Source organism: Pelophylax lessonae (assembly GCF_965119305.1).
Source record: "Pelophylax lessonae genome assembly, contig: HAP1_SCAFFOLD_273, whole genome shotgun sequence".
In the NCBI taxonomy this organism is placed as follows: Eukaryota; Metazoa; Chordata; class Amphibia; order Anura; family Ranidae; genus Pelophylax; species Pelophylax lessonae.
Window position 1 is genome coordinate 121,774 of NW_028120067.1, and position 12,193 is coordinate 133,966.

At 43.2% G+C, this 12,193-nt stretch overlaps 2 protein-coding genes across 2 annotated transcripts in view; both read right to left on the reverse strand.

Moving 5' to 3' along the window:
- The window catches only part of LOC309543653 (uncharacterized protein), a gene marked incomplete at its 3' end in the record, with an annotated part of 62,139 nt that extends 56,463 nt beyond the window's left edge, over window positions 1-5,676 (reverse strand). The window contains exon 1 of the mRNA XM_082276109.1: window positions 5,662-5,676. The remainder of the gene's footprint in view (window positions 1-5,661) is intronic.
- Window positions 1-12,193, reverse strand: part of LOC309543657 (uncharacterized protein) — a gene marked incomplete at its 5' end in the record, with an annotated part of 99,398 nt that overhangs the window by 58,339 nt on the left and 28,866 nt on the right. Inside the window, one exon of the mRNA XM_082276111.1 lies at window positions 11,163-12,037. Within this exon, the coding sequence (XP_082132237.1) occupies window positions 11,163-12,037 (875 nt within the window). The remainder of the gene's footprint in view (window positions 1-11,162; window positions 12,038-12,193) is intronic.

Consider the following 12,193-nt stretch of genomic DNA (forward strand, 5'->3'; position numbering starts at 1 on the left):
TTAAAAGAGCTAAAATAAACCCTGGGTGGCTAAACTCCAACATAAAAATGCATATTAATACTAAAGAAAGGGCCTTCAAAAAATACAAGGCTGAGGGGTCATTGGCAGCATTCAAACATTACAAAGAGTGTAAAAAGAAATGTAAAGGCAAAATCAAAGCAGCTAAAATAGAACACGAGAGACATATAGCGGAAGAGAGTAAAAAAAAAAAAAACCCAAGAAATTCCTTAAGTATATAAATAGTAAGAAAGCGAGACCAGAACACATTGGCCCCATAAAAGACAGCAAAGAGAATCTGGCCACAGAGGACAGAGAGAAAGCGGAAGTGCTAAATAATTTTTTCTCTTCAGTCTTCACAAAAGAATCGGGGGGCTACACTAACCCAGCTTGTAATGCTAAATGAAATAATACACCTCAGGAAGTACCGCCATGGCTAACAGAAGATAGACTTAGAACTAAACTAGAGAAACTGAACATAAATAAATCACTAGGACCGGATGGCTTGCAACCAAGGGTTCATAAAGAGCTCAGCCAGGTGATAACCAGACCGTTATTCTTGATCTTTAAGGGTAGTCTACAGACGGGTATGGTGCCAGCTGATTGAAAAAATGCCAACGTGTTACCAATATTTAAAAAATGTCCGAGATATATCCCGGGTAACTATAGACCAGTCAGCCTAACATCAGTAGTCTGCAAGATTTTGGAGGGGATGTTAAGGGACCACATATAAGACTTTAGTAATGAAAACGGTATTATTAGTAGTAATCAGCATGAATTCATGAAAAATCGTTCTTGCCAAACCAATCTATTAACCTTCTATGATGAAGTGAGTTGCCATCTAGGTAAAGGAAGGCCGGTGGATGTGGTGTATCTGGATAAAGGAAGGTCTGTGGATGTGGTGTATCTGGATAAAGGAAAGCCTGTGGATGTGGTGTATCTGGATAAAGGAAGGCCTGTGGATGTGGTGTATCTGGATAAAGGAAGGCCTGTGGATGTGGTGTATCTGGATAAAGGAAAGTCTGTGGATGTGGTGTATCTGGATAAAGGAAGGCCTGTGGATGTGGTGTATCTGGATAAAGGAAGACCTGTGGATGTGGTGTATCTGGATAAAGGAAGGCCTGTGGATGTGGTGTATCTGGATAAAGGAAGGCCTATGGATGTGGTGTATCTAGGTAAAGGAAGGCCTGTGGATGTGGTGTATCTGGATAAAGGAAGGCCTATGGATGTGGTGTATCTAGGTAAAGGAAGGCCTGTGGATGTGGTGTATCTAGATAAAGGAAGGCCTGTGGATGTGGTGTATCTGGATAAAGGAAGGCCTGTGGATGTGGTGTATCTGGATAAAGGAAGGCCTGTGGATGTGGTGTATCTGGATAAAGGAAGGCCTGTGGATGTGGTGTATCTGGATAAAGGAAGGCCTATGGATGTGGTGTATCTAGGTAAAGGAAGGCCTGTGGATGTGGTGTATCTGGATAAAGGAAGGCCTGTGGATGTGGTGTATCTGGATAAAGGAAGGCCTGTGGATGTGGTGTATCTAGGTAAAGGAAGGCCTGTGGATGTGGTGTATCTGGATAAAGGAAGGCCTGTGGATGTGGTGTATCTGGATAAAGGAAGGCCTGTGGATGTGGTATATCTGGATAAAGGAAGGTCTGTGGATGTGGTGTATCTGGATAAAGGAAGGTCTGTAGATGTGGTGTATCTGGATAAAGGAAGGTCTGTGGATGTGGTGTATCTGGATAAAGGAAGGCCTGTGGATGTGGTGTATCTGGATAAAGGAAGGCCTGTGGATGTGGTGTATCTGGATAAAGGAAGGCCTGTGGATGTGGTGTATCTGGATAAAGGAAGGTCTGTGGATGTGGTGTATCTGGATAAAGGAAGGCCTGTGGATGTGGTGTATCTGGATAAAGGAAGGCCTGTGAATGTGGTATATCTGGATAAAGGAAGGCCTGTGGATGTGGTGTATCTAGATAAAGGAAGGCCTGTGGATGTGGTGTATCTGGACTTTGCAAAGGCATTTGACACAGTTCCCCACAAATGCTTACTGTACAAACTAAGGTACATAGGTATGGACCATAGGGTGAGTACCTGAATAGAGAACTGGCTCCAGGGGAGAGTCCAGAGGGTGGTGATAAATAGGAAGTACTTGGGAGGGTGTGGAAAGTGGGGTCCCCCAAGGATCTGTCCTGGGACCAATCCTGTTTAATTTATTAATAAACGACCTAGAGGAGGGGATATCCAGCACAATCTTTGTATTTGCGGACAATACTAAACTAAGCAGGCCAAATTCTTCTATGCCGTATGTGGTAACCTTACAAACGGACCTGAACAAAATAATGGGGGGGCAACTACATGGCAGATGGCAGTGGCCACTTACTAAAACTAGAGGGAAAAAGGTTTAACCTTAAAATACGTAAAGGGTTCTTTACTGTCAGAGCAGTGGGGATGTGAAATTCTCTTCCACAAGCAGTGGTATCAGCGGGGAGCATCGATAGTTTCAAAAGACTATTAGATCGGCACCTTAAAGACCACAACATAGAGGGGTATACAATGTACGGTTAACATAAAACACACACACATCATAGGTTGAACTGGATGGATTGATGTCTTTTTTTATCCTCACCAACTATGTAACAGTATAGATCCTAATACATTACCCAGTCCATACCAGTATAGATGCTAACACATTACCCAGTCTATACCAGTATAGATCCTAACACATTACCCAGTCCATACCAGTATAGATCCTAACACATTACCCAGTCCATACCAGTATAGATCCTAACACATTACCCAGTCCATACCAGTATAGATCCTAACACATTACCCAGTCCATACCAGTATAGATCCTAACACATTACCCAGTCCATACCAGTATAGATCCTAACGCATTACCCAGTCCATACCAGTATAGATATCCAGCATGATATTTTCCCCATTGAGATCTGATGTGTTTTCAAAGTGTTCCTTTCATTCTTTGGAGCAGTGTATGTTGGTCGAGCATTTCAAAGTGTAAAAGAGATCTGTGGTGGAACTGGGAGCAATCACAACACCAAACTGTGACAACTAACCAGATCAATGATACCACCCAACTAAACATCACTAAGTAAGCTTTAACCTATTCTTCCATAATTACCCGAGCTGATATCTGGAGAAGTTTCTTCCTCTTTAACTGCGTCCATCATCCCAACCTCCTCTGTAAAATGCTGATCACCCCTCACATACGTCTTTTCCTTTATAACCCCAATTTGTACATTTATCAGATCTTCATCCTAAACCAACAAAATGGCAGAAATAATATTAAATACAAAAAAATAATAATAATAGAAGAATGATATCTCTTAGGGTTTGGGATCACTTTCCTACATTCTCATCTACCTGATGATGGTGGGGGATGGTGTGACCTTCCTGTGTGGAATCCCGGGAATACAGAGGACGGGGACATCTCTCTGGTGCATTTCTGTAACTGGATGACTCCACCATGGTGTCCTGGTACTGCTTTCTGTGACCATTTGGAAACTCTGCCTCCTCCATTACAAAATCCTCATCATCCTCCTCTTTTATCTCTTCTTTAATGTTGACCTGTGTGGAATCCCCGGAATACAGAGGACGGGGACATCTCTCTGGTGGGTTCCTGGTATTAGGTGGCTCCATCATATCCTTGTGTCCTTCTGAAAACTCCTCCATCTCTCCATACTCCTCATCCTCCTCTTTATACTCTTCTTTAACAACAATATTATACTCACCGAGGTTTCCACTCTGAATATATAATAAAACATTCATTGTAACAAACACACTTGTGTATAAATCATAACTATCAGTGATTGTTCCTCATCTACCTGATGATGGTGAGGGATGGTGTGATCTTCCTGTGTGGAATCCCGGGTATACAGAGGACGGGGACATCTATCTGGTGGGTTCCCATTACTGGATCCATCTGTAGGAAACACACACACTGACTGAATACATTGTTTCTATGTGTTTATCAGATGATGGGGGATCTAGGTGGAGCCTCCGTACTGCTCTCTCCTTTACAATAAAGTCTCCTCTTACCCGGTGATGTGAGGGGCGGCTGATTCTCCATCATGACGTCTTTGTAGAAGTGGATCTACAAATCCTCAAACATAAATCCATATACCCAAACAGTTTTTGTATTTAGTGGCCATCACTCACCTATGCTGATGTCTGGAGAAGATTCCTCCTCTTTAACTTTGTCCATCATCCCAACCTCTTCCCTGAACTGCTGATCACCCCTCACATACGTCTCTTCTTCCTCTTTAACCTCATCTTTTATATCTATCAGATTTTCATTCTAAACAAAAAAAATAGCAGGGAATGGTTTCTTTAAAATGTGAGCACAAATAACCTTATACCTAAAAGTGGAATATATTTTCATACAGTCAGATCACTTTTATGATCTCAACATCCATCTTCATCTACCTGATGATGGTGGGGGATGGTGTGACCTTCCTGTGTGGAATCCCGGGAATACAGAGGACGGGGACATCTCTCTGGTGGGTTCCCATTACTGGATCCATCTGTAGGAAACACACACACTGACTGAATACATTGTTTCTATGTGTTTATCAGATGATGGGGGATCTAGGTGGATCCTCCATACTGCTCTCTCCTTTACAATAAAGTCTCCTCTTACCCGGTGATGTGAGGGACGGCTGATTCTCCATCATGACATCCTTGTAGAGATCCTTGTGTACTTCCAAGAATCTTCTGAGAATCCTCCTCACCCCTCTGGTCAGGTCTGTGTTTTACTAATAGAAATAAGAGTGAGATCATGTGACCTCCCAGAATCCTCCTCACCTCTCCGGTCAGATCTGTGTTTTATTAATAGAGATAAGAGTGATATCATGAGAGAAACAAAAGAAAGCAAGGTGGCAGCATTGGGTCTGGGTGAAGAGTGGGGGACAGAAGTGTCAAATATGGGGTGTGAGGAGTTGAGATTTTCAATGTTGAATAAGGGAATGAGGAGTGGGGGACAACAGTGTCAGTGGGGGTAGTGGAATATAGGTGAGCAGTGTGGGAAGGGGGGTGAGGAGAGGGGAACAACAGTGTTGGAAGAGGAGTGAGAAGTAGTGAACAGGGGTGATAGATGGGGGTGAGGAATGGGGTACAGCGGTGTTAGATGGGGGTAGCGGTGTTATATGACAGGTGAGGAATGAGGGACAGCAGTGTTAGACGGGGGTAATGGTGTTAGATGGGGGTGAGGAGCGGAGGGACAGTGGTGTTAGATGGGGGGTGAGGAATGGGGGACAGCGGTGTTAGATGGGGTGAGGAGCGGGGGACAGCGGTGTTAGATGGGGGTGAGGAGTGGGGGACCAGTTGGTGTTGGGACAGAGGATGGGATTAATGTTAGTAGTGACGAGGGAGGAATGCTGTTGAATATTTCCAGAGGTGAGTGTCGGGGTCACCCCGAGCTCTGCTTCTTTCCCAGATAGATTATGAATACCCCAGCTCTGCCTGGTGAGGGTGCTACAGGAGAGCTGGAGGAAGTTTTGCTGCTCATCCTACTTATGTGATTTCACTGGGGGACTGCAATCTGATTCTCAGTGTTATGTGTTCCTCTGTTTCTTTTCCCCCGGCATAAACAGGGAAGGAGGACATTTTCTTTATGTAATTAAAGATTATATATAGAAAATAATATCTTAATACCTCCTCTGCTGCCACTTCCAGCTACGTCTCCTCTCTATTTCCTCCCGACTCGCCTCTGAAATTCCTATTTATATCTAATATCACTTCCTCTGTGGACCTACATCACTTCCTGTCAGTATCTTACATCACTTCCTGTCTGTGCGTTCCATCTGAGAGAAGTCAGGTCACCACCTGGTGGACCATATTGTAGGGTGACCAGATTTTTAAAATGAAATCCAGGGACGTATTTTTTTTTTTTTTGGCAAATGGTAAACTATTTTATGAGCATATTTCCTTGAAATGATCTATGCGGTGTATGTGGGATGTGTTTATGGAATGATTGTATGATATATATGTTATTTCTCACATTTCGTCCATGAGATAGAAAAAAAAAAGATAAAGATACTTTTTAGAATTTTTGGGATGGGGCTACCAAAAGTTAGGAAGATAAGATAAAGGAAAAACTTGGAGGGGGGATGGGGCGGCTAAATTCAAATCTAATTCGGGCAGGAGTAATGGTGTCACCCTCTCTGTAATAGGTAAGAAATACTGCAGAGCTGCAATGTGCAAATAGTGGTGAAACACCCCCCCCCCCATATATAATTATAATAAAATGTAAAATATGCACATTAAAGTGGAGCTCCACCCATTTTTACAAGTTGAGATGTATGTAATCCCCTTCAAATATGCTTTTGACAATGTAAACAATTTTTTATTTTAAGGAAATACCTTTAATCTTCTTTATTAATCTGCACCTCCGGGTCCTGCTGCTTTCGGCGATTATGTCATTCGGCAATTCGCAAGGGCTCCTGGGACATGTATCCCAGCAGCCCTTGCAATTCGCCTAGTGACGAAATCTCGTGTGATTTCCAGTTCTCAGGGATGTATTGCATTCAGTCCGTGCTCCGCCCCCACCCCTCCTCGCCTCCTCTCAGTGAGCTCTATGGGATGTATTGCATTCAGTCTATGCTCCGCCCCCGCCCCACCTCCTCTCAGTAAGCTCTACGGGATGTATTGCATTCAGTCTGTGCTCCGCCCCGCCTCCTCTCAGTGACTGAAAGCATTACATTCCGTAGAGCTCACTGAGAGGAGGCGGGGCGGAGGCGGGGCAGTTTGTCGGATGCATTATCCGACGATAGACAGAGAGCAGAGGGGAGAGAATCTAATGTTAAAGGGCAACGCTGACTGGAACATTAAAGGGTAACTGACTGGAACATTAAAGGGGAACGCTGACTGGAACATTAAAGGGGAACACTGACTGGAACATTAAAGGGGAACGCTGAGTGGAACATTAAAGGGGAACTCTGACTGGAACATTAAAGGGGAATGCTGACTGGAACAATAAAGGGGAACTCTGACAGGGACACAGATGTAAACGGGCACTCTGACAGGGACACTGATGTAAAGGAGGACTCTGACGGGTTCACATCCATGTCCCCGTCAGAGTGCTCCTTTATATCTAGTGTGTCCCCGTCAATGTCCTCCTTTACATCCATGTCCCCATCAGAGTGCCCCTTTACATCTAGTGTGTCCCTATCAGAGTCCTCCTTTACATCTGTGTCCCTGTCAGAGTGCCACTTTACATCCAGTGTCCCCACCAGAGTCCTCCTTTACATCCAGTGTCTCAGTCAGAGTGCCCCTTTATGTGTTTCCCTTTATTATTCCAGTCAGAGTTCCCCTTTATTTTTTCTGTTCAGAGTTCCCCTTTAATATTGCGGTCAGAGTTCCCCTTTAATATTGCGGTCAGATTTCTCCTTTAATATTCCGGTCAGAGCTGCCCTTTATTATTCCGGTCAGAGCTGCCCTTTATTATTCCGGTCAGAGTTCCCCTTTAATATTCCGGTCAGAGCTCCCCTTTATTATTCCAGTCAGAGCTCCCCTTTATTATTCTGGTCAGAGTTCCCCTTTAATATTCCAGTCAGAGTTCCCCTTTAATATTCCAGTCAGAATTCCCCTTAATTATGTCGGTCAGAGCTCCCCTTAATTATTCCGGTCAGAGTTCCCCTTTATTATTCCGGTCAGAGTTCCCCTTTATTATTTTGGTCAAAGTTCCCCTTTAATATTCCAGTCAGAGTTCCCCTTTAATATTCCGGTCAGAGTTCCGCTTTATTTTTCCGGTCAGAGTTCCCCTTTATTATTCCGGTCAGAGTTCACCTTTATTATTCCGGTCAGAGTTCCCCTTCAATGTTCCAGTCAGAGTTCCCCTTTAATATTCCGGTCAGAGTTCCGCTTTATTTTTCCGGTCAGAGTTCCCCTTTATTATTCCGGTCAGAGTTCCCCTTCAATGTTCCAGTCAGAGTTCCCCTTTAATATTCCAGTCAGAATTCCCCTTAATTATGTCGGTCAGAGCTCCCCTTAATTGTTCCGGTCAGAGTTCCCCTTTATTATTCCGGTCAGAGTTCCCCTTCAATGTTCCAGTCAGAGTTCCCCTTTATTATTCCGGTCAGAGTTCCCCTTTAATATTCCAGTCAGAGTTCCCCTTTATTATTCCGGTCAGAGTTCCCCTTTATTATTCCGGTCAGAGTTCCCCTTCAATGTTCCAGTCAGAGTTCCCCTTTAATATTCCGGTCAGAGTTCCCCTTTATTATTCCGGTCAGCGTTCCCCTTTATTATTCCGGTCAGAGTTCCCCTTCAATGTTCCAGTCAGAGTTCCCCTTTAATATTTGTATATTATATCTGTGTCCCCATGAGAGTTCTCCTTTACATCGTGTCCCCGTGCGGTGAGAGTGCCCCTTTAATGTGACTGTTCTGTAATCAGATAATATTCCGCCATTTCTCACTATGATCTCATATAAGAATAATCCGTTCCGTCCCGCCATGCATTATTCCACAGGACACCGGTCTTGTTTGTTTCATTTCAAATCCATTGTGGTGGTGTATAGAGCCAAAAAGATTAGAATTGTGCCGATGTCCCAATATTTATGGACCTGACTGTATATACATATATATATATATATACACATGCATACACGTCCAATAATTAGTCACCAACTTTGAGCTAGGCTTGTATTGTCAGCTGAGTCAATACTGGATGTCCCAGGGATAGATAATTTCACCCTTAGAACGATGAGGACAGTCTATTCCTTTGTTTCTTTCTTAATGAAGTTTCATCTTTAACCTTTGGGTTTCAAATCCTTATCACATCTTTTTATTTATTGATCTGGAAGGTGGGGACCGTTCAGTATTGTCAATTGTGACCGACTAGTTACATAAGACTGTAGCTTCATTTGCACTGTTAAGGGTTGGTCAATATAGTTGTATGGGGCCCGGCCTCTTAAGGTTTTTCTTCCTGCCCTTGAATGAATCGCGTCAGACAAACGTCAGATTCACATTCAGCAAAGTTATATTTCATCAATTTTATCATTTTATATAGATATAACCTGACAATATGCAGATGACGGACAGGTACGTGATTCTGCACAGAACGGCCGCCCCACAGCAGTACATGTATGTGGGATGGTCAAAGAAAAAAGTCTCCCTGATAAAGAGAGAGGCTATGATCTGGTGGATTGCATGGAGAACTCCTGTGCCCAGCTGAGGACATTTAGGGCCTTAAGATTGAAGATGTGGGGGATGTCTCCTTTTGGTTTGGGAACTGTGGACAGAGAAGAACTCCTGGAACTCTTCTGGCCTTAGCTCAGTGAGATAGAGTTTGGAAGACTAATGTCATAGACAGGTTGCCAAAAAGTTTAGGGCTTTAGAAAGGGCCTCCAATGGCTGTCAATGTGGTGCCTTCTCCACTCTCCATCTCACTAATAAAACCCCAATGGATGACTCTCTATGAACTGATCACATTCCAATCACCGATCATCTAATCATTGGTAAAAAAGTAGACTCAGCACAGAATATTGTACGAAGCGTTTTTATTGTACAAGATCAGAATAAGCGATTACCACACAGTAATGATATGAATAAAATAAAGCTTAAATCTTTTATAATAGAATTAACAAATGTGTCAAATGTATTAATAATCATACATTGGTTGGACCAATAATAATCCGGCTAATTCAATAAATCAAAAGAAGCAAAAAATTTAAGCAACCAATCATCAGGTATGCATTCTTGACCGTGATGCTATTGAGGACCCTATAATCAATGCAAGATCTCAACTCCCCCCCTTCTAAGAAGGTTCACCAGTGAAAGATAAATCCTGATTGGCTGCTGTGGGTTAATGCATGTTACAGTGATCTTTTTCCATCCAGTAGGTTAGATCTATATTCATATTTATAAGTAGAACACACAAAGAATGTATTGTCAGAATTGTTTGTCTGCTGCCCCATGTATTGTCATGAATGCCCACTTGTTGCCCCCATTTATTACCAACAGGTGCGCACACCGTGGTGAAGAAGCACGATATTACGTGTGAAACGCGTCCACCTTTCTGTATCCCGTATTGACTGTCTGCAATAAATATCATCGCTATAACCTGTTGGAGTGCCACCATTTTCATTGGTTTTATGCCCCGTATATTGTCAGGATTGCCCACTTATTATCCCATGTATTGTGCGGATTGCCCACCTGTTGCCCCATGTTTTGTCTTAATTTCCCACTTGTTGCCCCATGTATTGTCATGGTTTCCCGCCTGTTGCCTCATGTGAGGAGGGATCGGTAAAGGTAGACAGTTGAGTCATGATTTTACCAGCCCCCTTAAGCTTAAATGGCAGCCGGATGGGGCGGTACACATGGCACTGCAATCTGCGGCTGCTGCAAACCTCGCACCCCCCGGTCACATTGGGCAATGCTATTCAACTGAATGGGGTTGAATGGGGTTGTGCCGCAACAGCCCCGATGCATACGGTTGCGCCGTTCTGGCGTGGGCTTTACAGGGTTAACATAAGGGCTCCCAGCTGCCTGCCAACCCAACAGCGGGTCAGAGGGCGATGCGGGTGTAAACCAACCCGGAGTGGACTGTGGGTGTTTCACATTTGTTTATGGACTAAACAGTTCCACCCGTTACAATCCAGCGTCCATTTCCCGTAGTACCAGCAGGGGGTGCACTCTGATGTTTCATTATATTTCCTTTATTTTTAAACATTTCCCACACTCTGAACATGAAATAGGACGCTCGCCCCCATATGAACTTTCTGGTTTCTAAGAAATAAATCTTTGGAAAACATTTCCCGCACTCGTAACAATAAAAAGGGCGCTCACCTGTGTGTAAGTAGGTGTTCTTTCTTACTTAAACATTTCCCGCACTCTGCACAAGATTAGAGACGCTCGCCTGTATGAACTTTCCGGTGTCTAACAAGTAAACATTTGAACGCAAAACATTTCCCGCACTCTGAACATAAATAGGGAAGCTCACCTGTGTGTATTCCCTAAAGGCTAAGAAGGTTTCCTTTATTATTAAAACATTTCCCGCACTCTGAACATGAATATGGAGGCTTAACTGTGTGTATTCTCTGCTGGTTAAGAAGGTTTCCTTTATGATTAAAACATTTCCCACACTCTGAAAATTAACAGGGAAGCTCACCCCTGTGTATTTTCTGATGGCTAAGAAGGTTTCCTTTATGATTAAAACCTTTACCACATTCTGAACATGAATATGGAAGCTCCCCTGTGTGTATTCTCTGATGGATAAGAAGATTTCCTTTCTCATTAAAATGTTTCCCACACTCCGAACATGAATAGGGACGCTCACCTGTGTGTATTCTCTGATGGATAAGAAGGTTTCCTTTATCCTTAAAACATTTCCCGCACTCTGAACATGAATAGGGACGCTCACCTGTGTGTATTCTCTGATGGCAAAGAAGGTTTCCTTTATCATTAAAACATTTCCCGCACTCTGAACATGAATAGGGATGCTCACCTGTGTGTATTCTCTGATGGCTAAGAAGCTTTTCTTTACGATTAAAACATTTCCCGCACTCTGAACATGAATAAGGACGCTCACCTGTGTGTATTCTCTGATGGCAAAGAAGGTTTCCTTTATCATTAAAACATTTCCCGCACTCTGAACATGAATAGGGATGCTCACCTGTGTGTATTCTCTGGTGATGAAGAAGGTTACCTTTTTGGCTAAAACATTTCCCGCACTCTGAACATGAAAAAGGTCGTTCCCCTGTGTGAATTTTCTGGTGCCTAAGAAGGTTTCCTTTGTGCCTAAAACATTTCCCACACTCCGAACATGAATAGGGAACCTCCCCTGTGTGTATTTTCTGATGGCTAAGAAGGCTTCCTTTATGATTAAAACATTTCCCGCACTCTGAACATGAATAGGGACGCTCACCTGTGTGTATTTTCTGATGGCTAAGAAGGTTTCCTTTATCATTAAAACATTTCCCGCACTCTGAACATGAATAGGGAAGGTCACCTGTATGTATTCTCTGATGGCTAAGAAGGTTTGTTTTATTATTAAAACATTTACCGCACTCTGAACATGAATAGGGGCGCTCCCCTGTGTGTATTCTCTGGTGCTGAAGAAGGTATGCTTTATGACTAAAACATTTCCCGCACTCTGAACATGAATAGGGAAGGTCACCTGTGTGTTTTCTCTGATGTCTAAGAAGGCTTTTTTTGTGTTTAAAACATTTCCCGCACTCTGAACATGACA